We start from the raw sequence: 25,441 nt of genomic DNA on the forward strand, positions 1-25,441 counted from the left end.
AAGGTGCTAAGTTTTGATCGTTTGATTTTTCTCTTGAACTTTGCAGTTGGTCGACTTCGCATCAAAGATAAAAAATTGTCCAATTTTCCAAACCTCACCGCTCCTGATTCTAAAGCGACTACTGCAAGGTGTCGGAATTTGGAGATTCTGACTGCATATTTGAGCTCAGAATGGTCCTATTACCTTAATCAAGAAGTGTCAGTCCCAAATTTCTTCTAGAAATTAAACAGGAAAAACAAAGAAATCAGTGTGTTTCGCTCGCACTGTGAAAGTGCGACCAAAACGCACTTAGAAAGTGCTTGATGGACGCACCTTCCAAGTGCGTGATGGCTTGGAAGATGCGTCAATCAAGCACTTTCAACGTGCATTTTGATCGCACTTTCACAGTGCAAGTGAATTTTTTTTATAAAGGACTTTTTCAGATTTTACGAATTTAACAGTGTCTAAATAGCTGTGGGGGGTCTAATCTGAAAAAGCCCTTTATAAAAAAAGTGACGACCACCCAAACTTCGGCCACTGTGATTGGGGCCGTGAATAGTGTCATAGAAATGGATAATATTGTTTTCCAAAAATGTATAGATAGAGAGTTTGACTATAGAATGACACTGGGGTCTAGGGTTTTAATAATTGTACATATAAAGCCTTTAATTCCTTTCCTTTAGTGGCTAGTGTGTTTTCTATCCTCATATTTCATAATTTTTTTCTATTAGTGCTGGTGTTTGAATACTTCTATTATTGCTTTCTTTTCCTTTCTCACGTGACTCATGAGCCATGAGTCATGACTCATCATAGTCTTTGTATCGCACTGGCCAGCACGTGAGTTATTTCATTTGGTCAACACATGGGTTGGTGGAATTAATGGAAACACAGCTTGAGTTCAATTATCTGCATTTGATTTGCATTTCAACAACTTCTTAATAGAACTTGATCTTGCATAGTTGCATGTAATCATCAAATTATGAAATATTTTATTCATTCAAATTAAACTTACACATGTTTGTGACAAAAGGGGTTCAAGGGAACACTAGCAACTTGTATTCTGGAAAATAATTTTTTTGGATTAGACATTCAAACTTGAAAGTTACTAGATACAAATTGTAGCTTTTCCTTAACCTCTTCACTTTAAGTTATTCTACTATCCATTGACTCACTGACAAGTTATTAGATACCACCGGGTCGTCTTATGGCAACTTGTCACTAGAATAATCATGAATTAAACATAATGTGTTAAAGAGATCCAAATCATTAATTTATTTGTAAATTTAAATCTGAGATTGGAATATATACCTTGTCTGAAATTCAAATATTCTCATCTCATAATTCTAAGTTTCTAACCGGGAGCAGCAAGATTTACACTTCTAAGACTAATAATTTTTTTACCTAGGCTTTGTTAAAACAATTATCTTCTTCTTAAATGTGATGATATATACACACGTAGTTGCTTATACAAAAAAATTCATATCTAAATGTTTAATATGAAAAAATTTCATTCAACGTATTTTTTTTCATTGAACAAAGATTGACTTTAAAATTAAAATAGTGGAAATTCTTTAGGGTAAAGTAGAAGGGTTCATCCATCCTTCAAGAATTTGACATTACCTGGATACGTGCATGGTTTTGTACTTTTGTTAACATGTTTCTTTATTAGGCAGCCACTTTACTGTATAAGACACATCACATTCACAGGAAAATAGGATGAATTGTGTGACGAAAAAAGAAAAGAAAATAGGATAGGGTGAGTGGTGAAAAGTAAGGAAAAAGTGGAATAAAGAAAAAAAGATTAGACAAGTCTTTTCATAAATAGCTCTTTATGATTTTTTTTACACAGCAAAGTAATTTTTGTATTTGTAGTTATTTCATAGTGTGTTGCCTTTTCCTTATAAACTTTTAAAATATTAATTTTTAAAATTATTATTTGTTAAAATATGATATGATATTTATTACATTAAATAATCATTTGTTAGTTAATTATGATAGATAACAACAATAAAAGGGCATGAAAAATTATTCATTTTTCTATTTGATTTGCCATGAATTTTATTTGATCTGATTCTAAAAATTAATTTTATCAAATACAAAATCAAGCCCTTAAAAAAAATACAAAATCAACAATTAATAAAAGTACTTAATATATTAAAAAATGAGTTGATTTTTTTAGTTACATGAGGAAAATTAACAAGACAAAACTAGCTAAAGCGCATCTAAAAACAAAGAGTCATAAACAAGGGAAGGTGAGTGCTTCCAAACTTGGACGGGAGAACCTAGACGACCAGCTTCCCGAGCTAACTTGTCCGCTGTGTTATTTTTGGCTCGATCAATCTGCTGCAAACTGACATCTTGTAAAGTAGCTATGATGTCGCGAACACGACATATTTCCTCCCTCTTTTGTTTTGTTGAATAAAAATGAGAAAGCCAACATGGGTTGGCACAACTGACTTCAGGTTTCGGGTTTAGCTCTCACCTCTCAAAGGTCGAGGGTTCGAATCTCCTGGGGTCAGTAAAATCTCAGTTGGTGGGCAACCCTCCTCAGGGAAATTTCCCGGCGCTCCTTCTATGAGTGGGCCTCTGCTGGCCTCTCAGCAAGCCACTTACGCCATGTTTGGTAGTCTGGATGTGCTTTCTATCTGCTCTACCATTTTTTTTTAAATAAAATAAAGAATGAGAAAAGAGAAAAATATTTTATACCAAAAAACATATTTACCCAATATATATATTTTGATAAGCTTACTCATCAATATATAAATATAAAAAAATAATAAATACATAGATGGGAGTTGGTAAGGGGGGTGTCTTTGTAAATCATGCACAACTCATCAATATATAAATAATCAATCTCTCCTCTCTCATTTTAAGTCTCTCTAATAAACAAACGGTTAAACAATATATTGTGATCGAGTCTTGAGTATAGAAAAGTACTCAAGTGAAAATTAATCCTATGAGAATATGAACATTTTCGTTAAGTGAAAATGAATAACTTATTTATATAACAGGAAAAATAGACAACTCATGAAATCTTGTACTTATCCTAATAGAGCAAAGCATGGAAGTGAGGGGTTTGAGAGCTGTCAGATCCTCAAAATCCAGAGGGAATCTTAGCAAAAAAAGGTCCCATTCACATTCCAGAGAAACAAATGAATGATAAAGAAAAAGAGAAAATAAAAAAATCTAATATGTGATGTCATAGAAAGTGAAAAACACAATAGATAGAAAGTAAAGTAGAAAGGAAGCGCAAAATGTTATGAGTGTGAATAAATCATAACTAACTCAGAATCTGGTATATTTTTACAGTTACAAATCTCTTGCCGCCAGAAAAAAGCAGAACCACTTTCCACCGTGAGATCTACATATATCATCATCCTCCAACATCTGATGAGGTGGACCCCACCAACACGATTCCATTAGAGAGAGAGAGTGAAAGAAGAGTCTTTTTCTAATGCCCCCATCATCTTCAATCTCATCTTCCTTCACACCACAGCCACTGTGATCCCATCTCTTCATAATTCATCATTTTTCAACTCTTATCTCCCTTTTCTTCTCTTCTTCTGCTGCATAGTTAGTACTCATGAACTCAAAAACTTTCAATTTTTCTAACATGGGTACCCTCTGTTTCCTCTGTTTTCCTCTGTTTTCATCTTCTTCTTCTAACTCTCTGGACTTTTGACCAGCTGTTGGTGTGCCTGTTGAAGAATCTGGGAAGTGGGGTTATTTTTTGGTGGTGTGTTTTGGTGTCTGCTTCTGTTCTCTGTGTCTCTAGCTTCAGGGGTTTGTTTGTTGTTGAGGGTTGGTTTTCGTGAAGATCGATGTTGGGTTCAGGTACCAATCTGGTGACCACGGTCATTGGATTTGGGATGAGTGCTACTTTCATTGTGTTTGTCTGCACAAGAATAATCTGTGGAAGGCTACGAAGGGGTGCTGAATCTCGGATGATATATGAGTTTGAATCAAGATTTGATCTAGAACAGGTAATTTCAGCTCTTTTGCTGATGAACATAGCTTGATTTTTGGTATTTGCTAGATTTTTATGAAACTTTTATCAATACTATTATCTCAACTTTTTATAGATTATTGTAATGAACTTCTGATCCAATACTTGAAGTATATGTGCAATAAGGATATGTGGTTTTGAAATTTCTGACTCTGATGCAAATGCTGCATTCCATTTCCAAAAATAAATCTGCCTCAGAGCATGTTTTGAAATAATGGTATAGTTGATTATAAAGTCAAAATCAATTATGGAGAGAAGTTTCTCTAACCAGCTTCTGAGTGCTAGAATTGATTCTGACAAAATGGAAGTTGATCTAAACATTTAGCTATAAAATTCCAATCAGATGTAGAATAGGGTATTTCATGTTTTATATACTTCCCCTTGAACTGATTTGTCTTGGTACCCTGAATTAACAAGTTCTACATTATAATCCTCCTTTTAGTGAAGAGTTTCTCACATTCAATATACTCTTTGTTAATTTCAAGTTCATTAGCATGTTTCCTGAACCTTCAAGATTTTGGGTGGCCAGAAGAGGGATTTGACTCCTCGCAAGTGAGAGATTCAAGCGTAAAATAAGTCATGGCAGTATTTGATTGGAAAATCAACGGTTGTTATTTTGATCACATACTTCCACATGTACAACACATTATGTTGTTCTTTAAATCTCAACTATTGATTTCTCAATCAACGGTTATCATAGCTTATTTTATATTCTAAAGTGAATCTCTCATTAAAAGAGTTAAATATCCCCATAAGAGTAGGGGCAAAACCAGGAAAAATAGGTTTCGGGCAAAAAATTCATATTAAGTAAAATTAATAATGGTTAATTAGGTAAAACAGTGCAAGAATTTTGCGGATGCTTATACAATATTTGAATACTATTATATTAAGAATTTTTTTTTCTGATTGCTCTCTTTTTACTATAGCTAGTTCCATCCATGCACAAGAGAATATACTTTGTCTAATTTGTAATTCAGTTTATGTCATTGTGTAATTGATTAAGATTTAGATTTTAATTTTTCATTGTTTACTGATAGCCAGAACATCATGTTAATGACCATGATCCTGAACCTGTTTTGCTTGATGCAATCCCCACTTTGAAGTTCAACCAAGAGGCTTTCAGTTCAATTGAAGATACACAGTTAAGTCTAGTCTCTTAATTGTAGGTGATAGAGATCAAGTTCCTCATATTTTCCTTGGTAGCAGATTTGAACTTTTTCATTGATGACTAATTCCATAAGTTTCTTATGACTAAACATTGTTATTCTACTTTGAGAAGTGCTAGCAACACTCACTTTAACACTCTTTTCGACATTCTCTCAGTTGAAATTCAGGTGAGACCTACTAAATTGAAAGTGTGACCCATATTTTTAGTGGACCCCACACGAATTTCAATCAATCAATGAGAGAGATAGAGAGTATTGAAAAGAGTGTTAAAGTGAGTGTTGCTAACATTTTCCTTTTACTTTTGTTACATGAATACTCTACATAATTTGTGCTGACTTAGTTAGTTAGTTGATGAAGTTATTATTCTGTTTTTGGTGTCTATTACCAAACTACCTTTGTGTATATATTACAATGTATCAATGAAGATTACTTTTTCCCTTTTACCATTTCTACATGGTATCATTGCCATCTACATGATATTTGACTCAGCTTGCGCGGGTGTGTTAGATAACAATGTAGATAATTTTGTAGTGACTTAGTTAGAAGGGGAGCCTTTGAGCAATGATAAAAAGTTGTTATCATGTGACAAAGGTCACTTCAAGTCCTGGTAATAGCCTCTTGCCTTAAAACAGAATAAGTTTGCGTATAATAGACCAAGTTGTTGTCATACCCTACCCCGGACCCATGCACTTGTGCACCGGCCTGGCCTTTTCTTAGTTAGTTGGTTAGTTGATGAAGTTGTTATTCTGTTTTTTGTAACCTTTGTGTATTACAATGTAATTATCAATGAAGATTACTTTTTCCCTTTTATCATTTCTTCAACAAGAACTCATGAATCATGATATCCAGCAAGTACTTGATATATTGATAACCTCATCATGCAAAAAGGAAACAATGCATAGATAAATAACTCAATTTGCTTCTACAGGTGTGTAATATGTTTGGCAGATTACAAAGAAAGAGAAGTATTGCGCATCATGCCGAAATGCGGTCACACTTTCCATCTTTCTTGCATTGATATATGGCTGAGAAAACAATCTACTTGTCCGGTATGCCGTCTTCCATTGAAAAACTCTTCTGAAACAAAACATGTGAGACCTGTAACATTTACTACTACCATGAGCCAATCTCATGATGAGTCTCATACATCAGAAAGGAATGAAGATGTTGAGAGGCGTGTTGAACCTACTGCTAGCAACTCCTTACAACCAACCTCTGCAGAACCAGAAGCAAGGCAATGACCTTAGAGGGCTAAAAAGGTTGTTCTGCTCAAAAAGAGAGTAGTGTGTACATTTTCTGCTTCTCCAGAGGAATGCTTCTGATTAGATTGGGTTCAAATTCTTTGTCTGCGTTATGGCCTTCATATATTCACTTGGTGGTGCAAAACGGATCAGGATCCTCTCTTGACAGTGCCGTGAAACATTGTGTCAGTCTCTCTCTCTTCATAAATATTCAGAGGGTCTCACCTTATGAAGAGTGTTAGACACATAGTTTCAACATGACAGTTGACAGTGTCATGTGAAGTTTCCACATGAAAGGATCCCGATCGGGTGTAGACATACCTGAGTCATGTACATAATTTGTCTCATTATGTAGAATATGCAGGCCAGCCAGGCCTAGGCCTAGATTTTGATGAAATTTCATGCACGCCAAGTTAGATCTACTCTAGCAAGACACTATTACTCTTGTTTATGCATAACAGATTAAACAGATATTTAATGACATGTATTGGCTCTTGTACAATTAATTTTTAGTTGCAACTTTCTTCTAAATAATGCTCCTTGTCATATGACGGATCTATAAATTCTTTATATTGGGCTAGGGTTTATCAAATGCAAGAAATTTATTTGCAATCAAAAATTATGTTTGGATACTGGTTGATACTTGACACTAATGACACCAACGACGAACTAAGTTTTTTATATTGAAGTAGTATTTATCCAACTAGGTCTTTGATGCGCGCCATCATCACTAGTTGGTTCAGTTGAGTTGTTTGCTGTGATTAAACTCGAACTTTTTATGCAATGATAAACAATGTTTGGATACTTGTTGACACTAATGTAAACGGGCGTCAAAAATTATTTTTAGGTAAAAAGTGAAAAAAAAACTCTTTAATTTTGTATGAATTGAGATGAAGATTACTCATGTTTTAACCGGTATTCTAACCCACACGGTATACATGTTAATTCCTCTAACTACTGTTTGAAATGGAAGTAACAGAACATGTGTAAGAACTTGGAGACAAGAAATTAGATACAAGATCCTAAGTCTGTAACTTCACTCACCGAAATTTTTGCCTTGTCATCTTGTAAGTTGTAACTATGACCTATCCATGTGCATGGTGGTGCCTTTGTTCAGAATCTTATTTTGGTGTGAAAATGAACTACCCTATGGAGCTTTGAGGTGGCATTTTCATGTGAATGTGAGGGTGTGTGGATCAGTGGATGTGTGTGCCACTATGGGCTGATTTGTTTCTGAAGGTATTTCTAACTTTGAAATAGTAAGTGGGAAGTGCATTATGTGAAAGGAATAATGTTAAAGAAGTGGTTTGATAGTTCAAGTGTATAACATGCTAATTAATTACTGGAAAATACTAGTGGCATTTTCTAATTTCTATCACATACAGTTGAATTCCAGAGAAATTTGAGTATGAATTATATTATACAACTATTACATAAGGTCAATGAGTTATTGGTTGAATTATATGAGTGACTCGTTAAATTGGTTAAATCAGATAAGGATGATCATGAGTTATTTTTTTTATAAGTATTTTTTGCCATTTAAGAATTTCTTATGGGTTTTCTTCCCATGTGTGATGCCTTGTTTCATCGTGACATCGTGGTTGATCCTTTTTATTCTAGGTGTTCATCGAGCGGGAGACTATTCAACATGCTCTCTTCTTGTGCCCACAAGTTTGACAAGTCTTGTTCACGTCCTCACTTAGGCTGCGTGTTAATCCAAGTTTTGTTTTACATGATGTCATGCTCTCCTTTTTGGCTGATGGTGACGCTACTGTGGTGAATGTTTTCCTTTCCATCATTTACTGTGTGTGGAAGGTGTGGAATGACTTGTTGTACCGTGGAGCTTCCCCCTCTCTAGCTCGGGTTCTTAATCGTATTCCATTCTTGCTGCCATTTGTGACACTTCAGCAGTAGTCGACTCCTAGCGCCTGAGTTTTTTCTAGTGCTTGGTCACAACCCCCTCAATGCGCGGTGCCGATAAAGTTTGATGCGTCTTTTTCAGTGGCGAGCTTGGCGGGCTTCGACATGGTGGCTCGCGATTCTCATGGGCTAGTTTTGCTGCGACTTCTTCGGTGGAGGCGTTATCTCTGATTGTGGCGGAGACTCTTGGGCTTCGTTGGACGCTTTCTGTATGGCGTGCTTTGAGACTAATTGTCTTTCGCTTTTTGAGGCTTGGAGGCGTCCCTCTCGGGGCTCCTCTTATCTTGGATCAATTATTTGTGATTGTCGTAGTTTAGTTGCTCGTTTTGATTTTGTTGTTTTTTCTTTTGTCGTCGTGACGAGAATACTATTGTTGATGGCTTAGCCAAACTTTCTTATTTTGTGTTTTGGTTGGAGGAGGTCTCCGATGAAATTCTCCATTTGGTCCATAATGATTAATGATCAAGGTACATACCTATCTTCTCTTCATAAAGGATTTTGTTCGTTAAAAAAAATACTAGAACCTAAAGAAAAATAAGGTGTAAAGGGTGAAAATGACATAAAGAAAAAAAAATGTTGGATGAGCGGCAAATTTTATAAAATCTTACTCGACACAAAACTATAACTCCAAAAATTATCATTTATCATGTTGAATTTAATGTGGATAAAAAAGCATGATTTTACGATATCAAGTTCAACGAAAATATAAACACACCGAACCAAGCAGTGATTATGAGAATATAAATTAAGCACCCGAAATCATTGAATTCGATCTTTTTATTACGTGATGCGGTTTTGTACACTTGCAAAATTAGTTATCAACCAAATGAATCGTATGATTCTCTCTATATAACTTTAAATAAAATTATTTTAGTTAAATTATGTCACTTAATAAACTTTTAAACGGTGTGCATAATCTTAAATAATAGTAACTCTTTTATAAGATGAAGTAACTCAGCTTTAAATGAGAGTGTTTAAGTCAAATTATAATTCAATAAATGAACTTGTAAACATAAGTAACGTTTTTGGAATGAAGTAAGTAATTGCTATAAGAAAGTGAGTGATTACTGCACATTCATAAATAACCACTCTGCATATTTATGGGGCACACTCACTCTCAATCTCACAGTTCTCAAGACTGCAGTTGAATGAATGAAAAGGTTCAACGATCGATCCACGTTTGCAGACAACAATGTCAGTAACATAACGCCCCAAAAAAAACATCCTCAACTTCTGCTACCTTGTACACTCTTTATTTAACACCACACTCCAACATTCACTCACACACAAACACAAACACAAACACAAACACAGTTTTTGTCTTTGTGGTTGCTTTCACTTTTCTCCATCAAATCACACACACAAAAGTGATCTCTTTTCATGGAGAATCATCCATCATCTCAATCATCATTAGCAGAACTCATTGAGTCTCTAGAACAAGCCACATTCATGGCAAAACAGCTCTCATCATCATCATCCACCAATCCCACCAATCTTCATCAAATCCACAATTCTTTGCACCATGCCCACCACAACCTCTCCGTCTTCCTCTCCACTCTCCACCCGCCGCCGGCGCCGGAGAACTCTGTCTCTTCTGCCAATGGCGCCGCGACGCAGCCGGGTGATGACGGCGATGATGATGATGAGGAGACTTCCAAGTGTGCAATTGAGAATGTTGAGCAGAAAATGAAGGACTGCTTCATCAAGAACAAGCGCCCCAAACGGCGCCTATCGCCGCCGCCGCCGCCGGCGGTAGAGGAGAAGGGGTTTTCCGATGAGGGGTTTGTGGAGGAGTATGATCCGCATGCTTTGAGGTTGAGGGCATTGGACAATGGGTGCCGGTTTCATGGCTAGTGTTCATCATCATGTTAATTTGCTCTGGTTCTTTTCTTCTGGATTCGATTATTCATTTTGCTATATAAATTTTGAATCTTTGTTTAGGACGATTAATTTTGTTCAGGACCATGGTTTTTGGGCATGGAAGATTTGGGATGTAAATTAACCAAGAACTATTCAAGCTTTTTGTTTTGCAAAATGCCTGTTTGAATGTAAAAAATAGCATTGAGTTGTCTTTTTCTTATTTTTAGTTGCAATTTTATCTTGATGGTTTCATGAAAGAAAAACTACAAATACAATTCACTATGATACATCATTTTGTTGGCCAAGTGTGAGTAGATTGATAGTTATATCAGATAAATGTGGATTTGACTTTCCTGCGGTAACGACAATTCTGCATTCACATAGTCGAAAAATGTGCATTGTTTGATCAATATCGGTCGGCCCATATATTTCTTCAAGATCATATTGTAGAAATTAGCTTAAGATTTGAGTTGTCTACTCTTTGATCGAACACTCAGATTTTGTGACCGTGAATTTATGAATTCCCTTAACCCCGAGAGTCCATATTCGCTAGCTGTTTAGTGAATTAATATACGAATTGAAATGAAAATTGTGTTCATTTTTCCTTGATGGTATTGGCAAGCACATGTTTCAGCTTCAGGAATAGATAAAACTGCCTTTCATGGCGGTGAAACTTACAAGATTATATACACTAGTACACAACACAAGAAAGTTTGTTCTAATAACATTACATATTACATATGGGGTTTCAATCTGCATTTTTTCTTTCAGATATGAACATGCCCCTATCCTTGCAACATTAGTACAAGAAAACTTGTAATCTAATATAACCCCAGCATGAGATACCTCATACCATAGTTCTCCTTATAACTTCTGAACCGTATATCTGCAGCAACAAGGAACCTAATGAATTATGGGAATCTCTAGGGCCTTCTGTAGAGATTTCTGTTTATCTGTTCAATTGCACAGTAATCCAGATCACTACTCTTTGGAAATCAAGTTATGCAGCTTAACAAAATCGTCCAATGTTAGTTCTTCAGGCCTTGACTGTATGCATCAGAAGAAGAGATGGATCAGCAACTTGAGAAACAAAATACCAAAACAGATGAGGTTCAGTGATCACTTACGGTAGGTTGAAGACCTAGGCTTTTTAAAGCTTCTTCTATCTCAAGGGATGTGCATATGTGCTGAAGTGACTTGCGCAGCATCTTTCGCTTCTCATTGAAACCTGAATTAACCTATAAGTATGTAGAATTATAGTGTCATTTAAATGGTGAAAGAGGTGTGTAAAAGTATCTCAGATTACAGTAGCTAACTAAGATGAAAACAGCAGCAAATGGAAATACTCGGTAATTAATGCATGATGATGAGAACTTTCCGTGCAATAAGATTTCTAAAGAAGTGCATGCTTGAGAATCCTTCTACAATTGATTCTGAAGCCGGAATCAAATTTGGGGAGACACTTATGTGAGTAGCTTTTGGGTTTTAGAATGAAAGAGAAGCTGTTCCAAATATGCTAGAAGTTAAAGATGAAAACCCTTGGAAACTTAATGCATGACAGTACATAGTGGAGAAATAGTTACCATCGAGAAGAAGCTTTTACTGGAAGAAACTTGGGGATATTCTGATGGTAGCTTTAGCTTGAATGAGACAACAGCTGCATCAACCTACACAAAGCACGAAAACTAATCAAGACTAATCTTCTCTTTCTATCCACAAAAGCTTCAGTTATGTAATATACAGGGGATGACCATAAACCCTGCTTGACATTTTTTACTTTCATTGTTTTCGACAGTGATATGAAATGATTTTCTTTACTTTCATCACCAGTAATGTTTTTCACTTTCTTGCAAACGAGTTGCTTCATAGGATATCACCTACTTTCATCTCTTGATTTCAATAGAATCAGACATACAAGCGATGACTCTCATTCATATATACTGGATTATCCTAACTAAATCACATGGGGATATGGACTAGCAAAGCTTTTAGTAGAAGATACTTTAGTATATCTGTTTTTTATTGCAGAAAAACAAAATGCCACAATAAAAGATCATACGGGAACATTTAAATACCTATCACTTACATTAGGCTGTGGGAAAAAATTTGCTCTTGGGACCTTAAATTTATACTCAGGATCTGCAAAGAAAATTCAGAACTTTCAGCATAAAATAAACCAAGTTGTAGGGATAGCTAAATCTGAAGTTGCATTTGATGTGTTAGTAATTTATTATGAAACCACAATCAAAGTCATTAACATAAAACTTGACTATTAAGTATGGACCTGAGTAGTAATTAACGAATATATTGATTGGACGATACTCAGAGGTTCGGAGTGACGACACTACCAAGCGCACGGCAGTCTCCTCCTGCAAGAGTTTGATCTGTTTAGTGACTTAGTCAATAATTGTTATTACATTAAGTTTCCCTTATCATTGAAAATTCTAATCTCATTCCATTAGGTTGATCCTTTGTCATTTTTAAAGTGGAGTGAAGTGAGATAAAAAATAGAAACTGGATAAAGACAAATCTATTGTAATTTTCTTCTGTAGATGCTGTCATGCTGATAGCATTCTTATATTAGCACTTCTGTGGTGGATTTCAATTGGGAATGAAGAATTGAAACGGAAAAATCGGTAACACAGTATTCAAGATGCCCTTCACAGGGAATAATAACAAATCTAAAAGGAGAGAATAAATGTACACTGAACTAGAGAGCTAACAATTCTAACCTGGAGTAATAAAACCACTTCTGAGAAAATGTCACCCATTGGAAGTAGCAGTTTGACCACATCTGTACTAATATTGAAGGGAATGTTGGCAACCACCTGCAAACAACATACCAATTTAGGATTTACAATAAGTTACATATTTTCTAGCATGATCTTGCAAAGTTTGTTTGCAGAGCAAAATACCAAAACATCATATATTGCTACCTAATTTATGGCCCATGAAATTAAGCCATCAAATAACTACCAAGCAATTGTAATTTCTAAGGCTTAAGCTTCAAACTTAATTTCGACGATAGAAATCATAAAACCAAAGCATTACCTATTATTTTTATTCATATAAACAAAATGAATCAGATGTATTAGGTCAAATGACAAAATAATGTCGTTTGCTGACTTGGGAAATAGAGTTCTCACTTTTGCATTTCTAGTTTCTGGATCTGTTTGCTTTGTGCTTCCAACCAATGATGACATGTGAGAGCGCACATGACATTTGACAATATCCTCAGTCAGAACCTGCACATATTTTATCAACAGGTCAACACTAATCATTATTCATGAGGCAACCTAGTCCTAAATTAGTATCTAAAGAAGAATTTTTTTGTCCAGTAATATAATGAAACAAGAATTGCAGAGAAAGAACAGGGTGTGACATAAGATCTTTTAATTGCAATAAGAAGAAACTGAGGAAAAACTATTGAACAATCAACAAAGGGAAGTGAAGATGGCATCCCTATCGGATAGTAAATATAGTTCCAAACTCTGACTCCAACAACGAAGGCAAAACAAGGAGTACTAGTAATTCCCATCATGTAATGTATGTCAAGAAAAGATTACCTTGGTTAGGACTTTAAGTAACTAGATTTCAATGTCAACCAACATCAGATAGCAAAACTATATCGTGCATATTTAATTTTGTATCTTGGTTAGTGAATCATGTTGCAATTCTCAAGAAACCTAATTTGCATCTCATCAAGAAGACTGCGGGCACACAATATAAAGTTCAAATTCACAATGAGTTTTACCTTCAGCTTTCCTGTACTTGAAAATCTTTCACACACCAGGGCAGCCATGTGTTTATCCTGAACCACATCAACAAAATGACACAAATACACCCATTACATGCATCCATACATGCAAACATGTACAAGTACAAGTACAACTAACTGTCTCCATGTAGATAAACTGCAAAGAAACTAACAAGTCAAGGAAAGCATGAGGGTGTGTATCTTATTGAGTGTAGTTTTACACTTCTACAAATGAAAACTAGCAAACCTTCTCAACCGCAAGAACGAATGCGCCCGAGTCTAAAAGAATATTAGTCAACGAACCAGTTCCGGGTCCAATTTCCAATACCACATCACCTTGTTGAATACCAGCCACCCCAGCAAGTTGCTCATTTATCTCAGAGTTTAACATATAATGCTGCAAATCACATAAACACCCAAATGAGCACAAATTTCAGAAGCAAAGAAAAAAAATCAGATTTTGGAGTACCTAAACACAAAATTCAGCTCACACCAGCAACCCCACTACAAAAAATCACTTACAAACAACAACAAAATCACTTAAAAAATCAGATTTTGTTGAGCCCCATCATCAAACCCACCCCCTGTTCGATAAAATGCCACAACGAAGCATCCCAACCATTTCCAAAATGAAATGTGAATAAAAAAATGGATTTTGAAGAGCTTAAAGACAATGGGTAATCCAAAATGAGAGAAACCTGGCCAAGAGATTTTCTGGGGAATCTGCCTTTGGAGTTGAGAGCTCTGAGAGTGGCATTGTAATCGTCTGCGCTTCGTGTTGAAGGCCTGCCGCCTCCGCCAGCACACACTACGTGTAGCCTTCGGCGCCGTGCGCCGGCGGTGCTATATGGTACTGTTGGTGGCGGTTCCCGGTGGTGGTTAAGCGCTGTGGCGTTGGGTATTGGCGGGAGCGTTTGAAGATAGCATAGCGCTGAAGGAAACATGTTTTTCCGTTGTTCGTTATTCTCGTTACAATCTCTTCATATAAGTAGAATTGTAGAAATCTGATTTCAGTATGATAGAATTAGAATCAAATTATGATAAAATAAGTTAAAAGCGATTCTAATTATTTCATAGTTGAAGTAATTTAGTGGTATCTTGTAAATGTACTATTCACTTTGAATAATTTAAAGTTAATCACATAATATAGCGATCATAATTGAAGACTAATAGTCGTGCAAGGAAAAAGCGGGAGATGTATATATGTTCTCTATCCTCGCATCCCTTTCTTATCCTCAACTCTATCATTGATTTATGTTGAGGGGTATTGTTCGAACTTGAGAATCCGGGAGGAATCTCTCTTGGTCGTGATAGAGAATCATCGTGGTTAGAGGTGATTGTTGTCTCTGAGGTCACAACGGAGCTTCCAAGTTCTACGACATATGGGGATACTTTCAAAAGACGTTCCGACGCACAAGTCAGTGCAAAGTATTCATAGAGAATCTCAGAGACTCATTTAGAAATCAAGTCTAAATGCTAAGAATGAATAACATGTAATGTAAATGAATGATAGAACCTGTATTTAGAGGCTCAAAGCTCTTGGTCGTTGTCTCTGCAAGTGTCACATTCTTCAAGTGACTGAACAAATGCTAGCCGAGCAAGGTGTTTCTCTCCGAGTCATTTAGTTCGTCCTTAGGTTGAATGCTTCTGCGTGCGCCCTTTGGTCGGCAAGATGTCCTTAGATCGGGTGGTTAGAATTCGATCGGAATAAGAGCACCCCCCCAGCTTGGTTGGTGTGTCAAGTATTGGCATGTCAACGAGATGCTTCATCTGTTCAGTTTGTGGAATGTCATTTTGTTCAATTATTCAGAGCTGGAAGTTTTTCTAGCCACTTAGTCATTTTCTATAAGCGGGTCATAATTTTTATTGTTGCAGGTCAAGAAACTCAGAGCAGCTAAAGATTCTCAACCCAGGTTCTCTCGAGTGAGTTGCTTTTGAGTGTAAAATTTGTACCACCGAAGGGGGTGAGCTTATCTCTTGTCGAGATGTTCATCCCGATTCACGGTAGAAATAGACTGTTTTCTCCTTTTTTGTAACCATTGTTTTTTTTTACTTTAATGAAAGGTCTTTTTTTTCGGATCTTCATTTGTGTAATTTCTTTCTGGCAATTAATTGACAAGTAAAATTTAGTTATTGCCTTCTCAACTTGAATGATTTTCGGATGTTGCATTCCTTTATATTGAATTGCTTTCATCCGACTTTTGTCCAGGCGGTGGAGGCTATATTCCTTCAACAGACTACTTGCTCACAGCTCAATGGATAGTCCAGAAAGGTTGCATCTCATGCAGGTTACTTGCTTCCCACTCCGCAGACTGTATCACTAGTAGGTTACTTGTGTCTGGCTATCTGCTAGATGAGACAGACTGTATCCCTTATGAGTTACTTGCTTGACGCTCGGCGGATCGTATCCCTCAAGAGTTACTTATGTCTCTCGAGGTACCTTCTTGTCTCTCTTCGTAATGTATTCCTTTCATATTACTTTATCATATTTTTCAGCAAGGCGGGGCAGACTCTATCCTTTACGGTTACTTGCTTTGCTCAGCGGAATGTAACCCTCAAGGGTTCCTTATGTCTAACTGCTTCGTCTCGAGATGCGGATTAGACTGAATCCCTTTCGGGTTACTTACTTGTCGCTTGGTCTTTAGCGAGACGAACAAGACCGTATCCCTCAAGAATTACTTGTCGTCGCTCGGTGGACTGTATCCTCACAGGTTACTTGCTCGCACCTCAGCGGACTATACCCTCCTAGGTTATATAGTTTCTTATATAGAAATAATCTCATAGAAATAAGAATTGAGTTTATTATATAGTTTATCTATTTTAGATTAGTTAAAATAGGGTTTTGATTTAGAAATAATCACTTTTTTTTTTGAAAAGTTAAAAATAATCTCTTTGATGTATCTATAAAGTGCATTCCTATTGATAAAATATACAAAAACACATTTCTCAGTTTCAACTGCTCCAAACTTGTAAAAAAAAAAAATCTTGTAGTATGGATGTATTATGGTAAAACAAATATAACTATTTCAACATGTTACAAGTAAGAAATAATCTCTTTTTAAGACATTTACCACCCATGTTTTATATCTTTTCACTTTTTATAACATTGGTTAACAAAGAGACAGAAATCGATTAGCATTATTGCATACTAACATTTTTTTTTTGTCAATTCATACTAGCATTTGATTACACACATATACACCTAGCCTGTGCTCAAAACAAAATTATAAGGTCCGCAACACTATTGTCACTTGTAAATGTGCCAGGAAATCTAAAAAGCTCAAGCATATATTTACATATTAGTCAAATAAAAGGCGGCGCCTCACGGATTTAGAAAGATTAGCACTTGAAGTTTCCCTTTTCGTTTTTGAGCCTCCACTTCCTTGGCTATCAACATCCTTGGATGACTCTTCTCCTCGTTTTGGTTGATGTTTGATTTTGGTTGATGGGTAGAACCCTGTGATATTTAGCTGGATACTCCTTGAATTTGGTGATGCTGATCTTTCTTTTTCTTGAACTTTTGAGGTTGAATTCTTTCTTTTTTTCATATCCTTCAGTTCCTGCAAATTTCAAGTACCAAGATGTCCTCAAACTCAAACTTTGATGTGCTGTGAAGTGAACAAGAAAAATGTTGACAATTTTCTTTCACGTCTTTTACAAAATTGTCTTTTACTTCCCTCAGTTATAGTAGCATGTTAGGATAAACTTATATTTCCTCAAAATCAATTCCGGTAGCGTCTTCCCAAAATTTATTTTGACTTTGGAATCAATTATAGAAGGATTTCCAACCACGCTATTAGTTATCCCAAACAGCATTTCACTTCAGTAACTACTACTACTCTGAAAGACACAGATAGCGGCCTATCAGTGGAAACCATGCATAAGATCTTCACTCAATATTAGTATCCCAAATCCTCTTAATTTTCACACTATCATGTTTTATTCTCTTCTATCAACTGCTGAAATAATTATGCTAAATATTACATGTAATACTGAAAGAGTGAAAAATTAGCTAGATTTCATTGTGTTTACTTAAATTCAATACTTCTAAGGCTCAATTTTATGTTCTTGCTAACTGAGACAGATCAAAATAAGAATGTATGAATTTTAAAATGTCAAAGAAAAAATAAAGATAAACCATAAGCTAGATGGAAAATAATAAACACCTGTTCCTGCTGAAACCTTTTGACTTCAGCTGGAAAAGCAGCTCCTACAAGGTCCATATTTTCATCTGTCAACAGGAAACTACACCCACCATCGTCACGAATCTCAGGAAGATCACCGTCATCCAGCAGATCCACCGTTTCATCTGACTCTCTAACATCTTCTTGCGTGCTAGATTCATTTGATGGAATTTTAGATGCAATGCTGCCTCCTGCACGTTTCCATTTGACCACATAAAACTGATAACCATATCTCATCTTCACACGTTCTAAAGAATCAAACTCATACTGCCCAAATAACAAGCTTTCGACGGTAGTTGTAGCCATGTCTCTCAAGAAGATGGTGGACATCATAGGAAATATCATCCGCCGAATATAGGATGGCTCCCAGTTCTGATGGAAGTTTAAAAAAACAATCAGCATCTCGATATTGGGTCTTTCCCATGAGATCTGAGGCCTGTCATTTGCTGCAAACAAAGATATAAGAATATACAATGAATGGCATTTACTACTCTAGCAGCGCAATCACATACAAAAAATGTCATTTACAATATTCATCACGCAGTTCAACATACCAGAAAAGTAACCATTGTTATTGCATAAAAACATATCAATGATTTCATCCTTTGGAAAATTTGGCTCCTTTGCAATCTTGTGACAAATTTTTGTGTACCAATTTTCCAGCCTTTTCTGTCCTTGATGTTTCCTATTCTGCCAATAAAATATCATTAAGTGAGTGCTATTGAAATTTATAAAAAAATGAACTTGCAGGAGACCCGTATTTTATCAGCAATAACATGTTTTAATTCAACTTAAAGTATAATATAAAAAGAAAAAATAAATGATGACATGGAACTCTTAAATACTTTAACAAATCGAACGTGACGAAACTGATTGAGAGAGGCCGTACCATACCACAAGACAAGCAATCACATTTAAAACCCTCTGGCTTTTTCAGGCAACCTTCACTGTCATTTGTGAGACAAAATTCACAAGAAAGCTTCATATGGTCCCTTTTGTTGCCTGGATGCCCACAGAATGAGCAGTGAGATTGTTTCGTATTTGGTGAGTTTCCATCCATATCCATATTGTCCTCGGATTTAAGGCTGATGGGAATTTCTGAAGCATTCCCTTTGCCTATCTCATGTAATCTGCATAAAGATCACTATCAATTCAGACTACCAAGACAAAAAAAATAAAAAATAATACCCAGGTCATGTAAGTCTCACTTTATGCCACAAATTCATACCTAACCATGAAATCTAAGATATAATTATGGATTTAATAAAACCGATACAACTCCCCTGAACTTGTGAAATATTATAATAAAAGGGGATAAGTAAGAAGGAAATTACAACGGAATTCATCACATTAAAATCCTTAAACACGGGGGAATTTGTTCAAATTGAAAACAGAGAGCTTCCTGTAGTTTGTGTCATTCTCACATGAATGTTCTATAACATTTAAAATTTTCAGATGATATACATGTGTTTGACTCTGAAGGACTTATACCTATTCAATATATCATCTTCACTGAAAGCTTGAACAAAACGAAGAGCACTGTCAAGCCCAATCCCTTGAACACCACTCATATCGTAATCATTCCCAACCAAAAGAGTGATAGCTATTAAGTGTTTCCTCTTCAATCCAAGCCCAGCTTCAATATCTGACATATAGTAGCATTCAAACGGTTCCTGCATGCAATGAATTTCTCAAACTTGATACAAGAAGGCAAGGAAAGTAAACCATTGAAACTTTAAAAAGTACTGGGACAGGGCGCTTACAAATTATAAAAGAAAAAAAAATTCAGAGGATCATTTGTTTTTTCTGGTTCAAATATATTCCATGAGATGATAACAGTTCACCAATTGTTTTCTTATCAGTCATACTACCTACCAACTCTAGTTACTTAATTTAACATGGTTGTGTATTATGCTTTTTTTTACAGATGATATAGTACTAGACTACTAGTAGGAAAGTCAAGAGAGAAAATATATGGTAAATTAGAGTTGTGGAGAAAAGTTTTATTTACATGTTTTCCATTTAAGGAGAAGTAATAGAAAAGATACAGAATGTAAGTTGGCAAGACACTATGGCTTGAAGATGAAAATTAGATATCATACCAACCACAAACAGCACCGTTTAGATATCATGGGTCTGCATACACATTCATAGATGAAATGGAGACGTACTTCTGGTGTTAATTGTGATTGAAAGGAGCCTCTTAAGCTAAAAGGAAAATTATACATCACAACGATAAGACAAGCTATGCTTTTATGGTACTCGATGTTGGGCAGTAAAATGCCAAGATCATAAACTAAGTGTAGTGGCAATGAAAATGTTGCATTCGAGTAGGAGTAGGGCCATTTAAAGAAAGAGAAGTTCAGGAATGAATGAACTAAAGGGAAAGTTCGAGTAGGAGTAGCACCATTTGATCATGATAGAACCAAGAATTTCAGAAAATGAATATTATTGAATATATGGAAAGAGGTGAGCCCAAGAGCTCTACAATTGGGAAATTTCTAGAGTCTAGGACTCCTACCAGAGAGGCATTATCTCCTAACTGACTTCTTACCAGAAGCATGAATGATGCATCCTTTCTCTCTCCCCCCTAAAATACCCAAATCCCTCTAATCATGAGAATCATGTCAGCTTACTAAATAATTCTCATTCTCTCCCCCTGACCTCACTGTCTTTCTCCTAGTGTAAACTTGCCAAATCCTGGGCCTTCCACTAGGTGCTTCTAAAATTGGGTCCTCATTAACATTTGGCCCAGGTGTTCTATCAGATGATTTGAGAAGAAGACCAATACAAAGCCAGTAAGACGAGTTGACTAAATGGAGAATAGCCTAATAATTAGAGGCAGAAAAAGAACAAAACACTCTAAATGAAATCCTTAAAAAGGACATAAATCTAAATGGCCTTTTTTAAGAGATGTCTTTTGCTAGAACATAATATTGTCATTTAATCCACGTAACATACACCATCTAGTGGAAAAATGGATTTAATTGTTGTTGTTATATATTAAAAAAATTCTAACATGATCTTCAAAATATTTCAGAAGATACACAGATACAAAGTTTATAGCATCTCCTTAAAATGTCAATTACTTAATAGTTATTCTCAACTCTCAAGTGCACATGTAAATTCGTAAATGTTAGACAGTTAAGACGACAATATAATTCAAATATTCAAGTAAAGCTTGAAAGCAAATGTGAGATATCAATCAATTTCTAACATTGCTAAGTTATGGGACATATGGGATAAAATAGTACAAATTTATTAAGCTTTTCAGAAGGACAAAAACTATTATGGAAGATCAAAATGAGGAACTCCTCTTATGATATGACAAATGAGGAAGAAGAAGCATAGGGTAGACTAAAGTGGCTTTTATAGATATCATAAATTTAACTTCTATAGGGCCAAATAATCATAAGTTTGCCACTTGTAAACTCAACTCAAGAGATCAGGCTATATTAATATTAGTATCAAGATTCATGATACCAGGTAGCAAGAGCCATCTTACATAAAAACCTGTGGACTAAGCAAAGATAAATACAAGCTCTGTAACCATCAAATAGACATATCACAGGTTACATTATAAAGTGCCAAGGGATGAAATGAAATATAATGAAAATAAAATGAAGAAGGTACTCACTTTAGAATTGGGAGAGAAACACTTTATAACACATTTGGCCCCAAAGAGGAATGCATCACTGTCAGCTGTGATGCAAGCATCAACATGACCTTCACTATTTAATTGGGCACAGAGTGCTTCAGCCTCTCCTTTAGCCTTTAATACAGGCATTCCAAGTAGCTCCACAAGTTCCTATCACCGAACAACAAGAAATCATAAGGAAAGGCATTCCAAAAGAACAACTAACATAACAAAAATGAAAAACCTTGGCAAGCAAATAACTCAGAAGTATTCTTGATATAAGATGTAGAAATAACATTTGAGAAGAAAATGTGGATGAATGCACATGTGTAGAACCTAAATTCCAAAATAGAACCAACAGCATAGTTGGTGATAACCATCGAAGTAAAAAACTCAACGCACCACACATTCTTGAACATATTTTGAAAATGATCGGTTCCTCTCGGCTGAAACACCTTCAGGCACTGGCAAGCTAGCCAATTCAATACCAGAAGACCGGAAAAATCTTGTAATCCTTGCCTGTGATTTCAGTGGGGATGGAGTCCCATCAACAACAAACACCGGCAATGCTCCAAACTGCAAAAATCACTAACATTATCAAACATCAACTCCATCCCATGTTTCATCTGACTGCTCCATACAAACTTAACATACAAGATAAAAACGAAAAAACGGAACAACAATTTAAATTACTGTTATACAACACAATCACACTCCATTTGAGTTACTAAATAGAACCAAATTACCAAACACAACCACAACCAACCAAAAGGTAATTAATAATTCATTTTCATCACAAGTTCAAGTAATCCAAATTCCTAACCAGCCCATCTCATTTTTTTCTTATTCAATCAAAAATTTCCTAAAAAAACCAACTTTACTCCCCAAAATTGGACAAAATTATAAACTTTCCATCACATTCTCAACCATCAACCAAAAGGGCACAAAAAAATTATACAGAACCTTGGAGAACAAATTGATAGTGCGGAAGAATGTGACCCTAAGATGAGGCTTCCTGACATTCCCCTTGATGGCATTCCTGTGCTGAACAATCCAGAACGAAAGGTCCACAGCAACTCGCTTGTTCCTCAAGAATTCAAAACCTTCGTTGCGGGCATAGGGCTTCAACAGGTCCCAGAAATTACCACCAACCCCCATTGCGTAATGCTTAATCACGAAAATGGGTATGCAAAAACATCAGCAAAATTCAATCTTTGTTTTGGAAACACAGTGAACGAGTGTGTGTTAGGTTAGTAGGTTTCAGAAACGAAAAGCGTGAGCGTTTTTTTTTTTTTGGAGTAGAGCATGAAATATAGCCGTTGGGTATTTGTAACGTTTTTTATTTATTTTTTTAACAGTGGCATTTGTACCGTTACTGTAACTTGAAAGTTCAAAGGCCCATTTGTGTATATATTGGGCTCAGCATCAACTATTTTGTGGTATGTCACACAAAACAAAGGACAAAAAGAACAAACAAAACAAATTTGACCAAAATTATTTTTTCTTGCTATTTAATAAATTTTAGAAATTTTGACAAAAATATATAAATTTAGAAGTTAACAAACAATGCAATGATAGGTGTCAACAAGTTTTATACTGACTTTTTAATCATATTCCATAATCATACCTTTTTAAATTTTATCTTTGTAATTTTAATTCAATTATGATGTTCGTTTTTTATTACAAAAATTATACATATTCGTCATAACGTTATCGACACTCATTTTGTCTTTCAGTTAGGAATGGAAATAGGTCAAATGATTCATCAGGTTCTTGTGGCCTGACTCGTCAAAGGTCTCATTTAGTAAAAAAGTTTGACTTCGGCTATCAAAAAAATTTGTTTGACCTATTTGTTTGGCTAGTATTTTTTATACATAAAATTTAGGGTGAGAGGATGATGTCTCAGTCTAAGGTAAGGAAAGTTGTCGGACTGAAAGAACACATATAGAAGACTTACATTTACCTCACCCCAGAGAGGCTAGTGGAGGTTTGAACCTGTGAACTGTCAAGTACGAGATCCTGTCATGCTCCACTAGACCAACCCCTAGAGGTTACGACTTTCCTATCTTTCGGATATATTAATATTAATAATACAAAATAGAATATTTATTAAAATTATTTGTTTTTGCCATATTATTGTATTTCAACTTAAAAATATCTATATGTTTATAGTCCCCCGAATGATAACTCAAGTGGCAAGAGTCGGAGACATATGAGTTTAGAAGGAAAATATCCAAAAATCAATTCCTAAATAATTTAATTTATTTTTCCGATGCTATGAAAAAATTTAAATAATATCATCTCAAAGATTAAGTTAGGCCTTAAAAGTTTGGCCTACTACAATCTAAAAGTCAAAATCAAATTTGAGCCGCAAAATTAGAGGCAAAACCAGAGTCTTGAAATGTGCAATGTCTGGCATGTTCTAACATATTTCCACACTATTAGCACTCAAACTCTTTATTTACTTTACCAAATCTGCTGGCTCATCATTTTACGCAGAAAACTTGGGTAGCTCTTAGGTGTCGATTACTATGAGTGATCTACCTACCAAATGTTTTGATTATCTTAAAAAGAAAATGTTATTTGTATAAATAAAATTCATAGTGGTGCCAACATATGTTTGTCTTGGAAAATCATCCAAACGCAAAGTAGAGGTGTTAGTTTCAATTATCAATACCAGGCCACTATTAATTTGATTTGACATACGTAATTGCGTGTTCTTTCTCTTTTTTGTTTTCTATCTAATAAAAGCATAAGAAAATAGTACTACGTAATGGGGTTCTATGTTTGAATTTATATAAATACAGAAAAAAGTCATAGATAATGTTTTGAAACTTCAAACAGTCGTAAACTATGCATGTCTATGTTTAGTTTGTCAACTCAAAAGCAACTATATTATTTTCATATGAGGTGTGACTTTAGTGATAACTTGAATAATTATCGAAGGGGACTTTACCATTTAGAGCTCGAATTATATTGGATTGGAACCATGCGTAAATAGGCCTTATAATTAGATTAGATTCTGAGATAAAATTAATCTCACACGAAAAGAAATTGTTTGTAAAAGAAAACAAAATACTTGTGTTTAAGAGAGGTTTTAATATATGGCATTGCTTTATAACATGATAAAATAGTTACCTATAAGTAAGGTTTTGTCCCCAATTAAGATTCTTTAGCCAAAGAACAACTCAAAATAATTGATTTCTGAGGAGTATAGATTAAAGGTTTGGTCATCTACTTATAAAACACTTCTACATATATCCCAAAAAAAACACTTCTATATATTTGACCATGTACATTTCACTCCTATTTCAATCAAAAGAAAATTTCATAAATCAAGGAATTAGGAGTCCCCATGACCAAAGGCACTTGCATCAGTTGCATGTGATGTGCTTTTGTAAAGTGGACTCAAAGTTAAGGGCGAAACTCAAGAAGCCGCCATCTTTACATAACGTGTAAAATGCATATTTTTTCTATTTTGTTGTCAAAGTGTGCATATTTGTCATATTTGGTTTAAAATAGCAGCATATACATTATTCTAAACTTTCAAATTTGAGAGTCCTACCATTTCATACTTTGAAATTACTCTTTCTCCATGATCATCATATTAAACCAAAATAAAAGTAGACTTCCTATATATGTTTTTTTAATTAGTTAAGATAGCTGCTATATTTTATTTAATTTGCTAAA

General features: G+C 35.3%; 4 protein-coding genes across 4 annotated transcripts; 2 read left to right on the forward strand and 2 right to left on the reverse strand.

The window, feature by feature from the left end:
- Positions 1-3,398: 3,398 nt before the first annotated feature.
- LOC130728200 (putative RING-H2 finger protein ATL62) lies at positions 3,399-6,927 on the forward strand. Its single transcript, XM_057579575.1, has 4 exons — positions 3,399-3,552; positions 3,666-3,962; positions 5,023-5,126; positions 6,081-6,927. The coding sequence occupies exons 2-4, from the start codon at positions 3,801-3,803 to the stop codon at positions 6,391-6,393; spliced, it is 579 nt and encodes a 192-aa protein (XP_057435558.1). The 5' UTR covers positions 3,399-3,552; positions 3,666-3,800; the 3' UTR covers positions 6,394-6,927.
- Positions 6,928-9,474: 2,547 nt separating this feature from the next.
- On the forward strand, positions 9,475-10,373 carry LOC130732307 (uncharacterized). Its single transcript, XM_057584381.1, has one exon. It carries the CDS (start codon positions 9,694-9,696, stop codon positions 10,165-10,167), a length of 474 nt encoding a protein of 157 aa, XP_057440364.1. The 5' UTR covers positions 9,475-9,693; the 3' UTR covers positions 10,168-10,373.
- A 412-nt stretch (positions 10,374-10,785) lies between these two features.
- Positions 10,786-14,958, reverse strand: LOC130728201 (ribosomal RNA small subunit methyltransferase, chloroplastic). The gene is made up of 10 exons (XM_057579576.1): positions 14,629-14,958; positions 14,178-14,327; positions 13,928-13,984; positions 13,320-13,418; positions 12,906-13,001; positions 12,458-12,542; positions 12,260-12,312; positions 11,757-11,840; positions 11,301-11,411; positions 10,786-11,220 (listed from the first exon to the last, which is right to left on the reverse strand). The coding sequence occupies exons 1-10, from the start codon at positions 14,872-14,874 to the stop codon at positions 11,155-11,157; spliced, it is 1,047 nt and encodes a 348-aa protein (XP_057435559.1). The 5' UTR covers positions 14,875-14,958; the 3' UTR covers positions 10,786-11,154.
- A 2,100-nt stretch (positions 14,959-17,058) lies between these two features.
- On the reverse strand, positions 17,059-23,042 carry LOC130728202 (flap endonuclease GEN-like 1). Its single transcript, XM_057579577.1, has 8 exons — positions 22,715-23,042; positions 22,154-22,327; positions 21,752-21,922; positions 19,606-19,787; positions 19,004-19,244; positions 18,669-18,804; positions 18,097-18,560; positions 17,059-17,490 (listed from the first exon to the last, which is right to left on the reverse strand). The coding sequence occupies exons 1-8, from the start codon at positions 22,907-22,909 to the stop codon at positions 17,230-17,232; spliced, it is 1,824 nt and encodes a 607-aa protein (XP_057435560.1). The 5' UTR covers positions 22,910-23,042; the 3' UTR covers positions 17,059-17,229.
- Between the last annotated feature and the right edge of the window lie 2,399 nt (positions 23,043-25,441).

Source organism: Lotus japonicus, chromosome 1 (assembly GCF_012489685.1).
Source record: "Lotus japonicus ecotype B-129 chromosome 1, LjGifu_v1.2".
NCBI lineage: Eukaryota > Viridiplantae > Streptophyta > Magnoliopsida > Fabales > Fabaceae > Lotus > Lotus japonicus.

Excerpts from the sequence above, each read along its gene's own strand:
- LOC130728201 (XM_057579576.1), bottom strand. The coding sequence starts at position 14,874 with ATGTTTCCTTCAGCGCTATGCTATCTTCAAACGCTCCCGCCAATACCC. Across the intron at positions 13,002-13,319 it reads CAGAAACTAGAAATGCAAAA|GTGGTTGCCAACATTCCCTT; the intron begins GTGAGAACTCTA and ends TGTTGTTTGCAG. Across the intron at positions 11,221-11,300 it reads GCCTAGGTCTTCAACCTACC|TCAAGGCCTGAAGAACTAAC; the intron begins GTAAGTGATCAC and ends TGATGCATACAG.
- LOC130728200 (XM_057579575.1), top strand. The coding sequence starts at position 3,801 with ATGTTGGGTTCAGGTACCAATCTGGTGACCACGGTCATTGGATTTGGG. Across the intron at positions 3,963-5,022 it reads CAAGATTTGATCTAGAACAG|CCAGAACATCATGTTAATGA; the intron begins GTAATTTCAGCT and ends GTTTACTGATAG. Across the intron at positions 5,127-6,080 it reads AGTTCAATTGAAGATACACA|GTGTGTAATATGTTTGGCAG; the intron begins GTTAAGTCTAGT and ends TTGCTTCTACAG.
- LOC130728202 (XM_057579577.1), bottom strand. The coding sequence starts at position 22,909 with ATGGGGGTTGGTGGTAATTTCTGGGACCTGTTGAAGCCCTATGCCCGC. Across the intron at positions 22,328-22,714 it reads CTATCAATTTGTTCTCCAAG|TTTGGAGCATTGCCGGTGTT; the intron begins GTTCTGTATAAT and ends TGATTTTTGCAG. Across the intron at positions 19,788-21,751 it reads GTTTCTCTCCCAATTCTAAA|GAACCGTTTGAATGCTACTA; the intron begins GTGAGTACCTTC and ends CATTGCATGCAG.
- LOC130732307 (XM_057584381.1), top strand. The coding sequence starts at position 9,694 with ATGGAGAATCATCCATCATCTCAATCATCATTAGCAGAACTCATTGAG.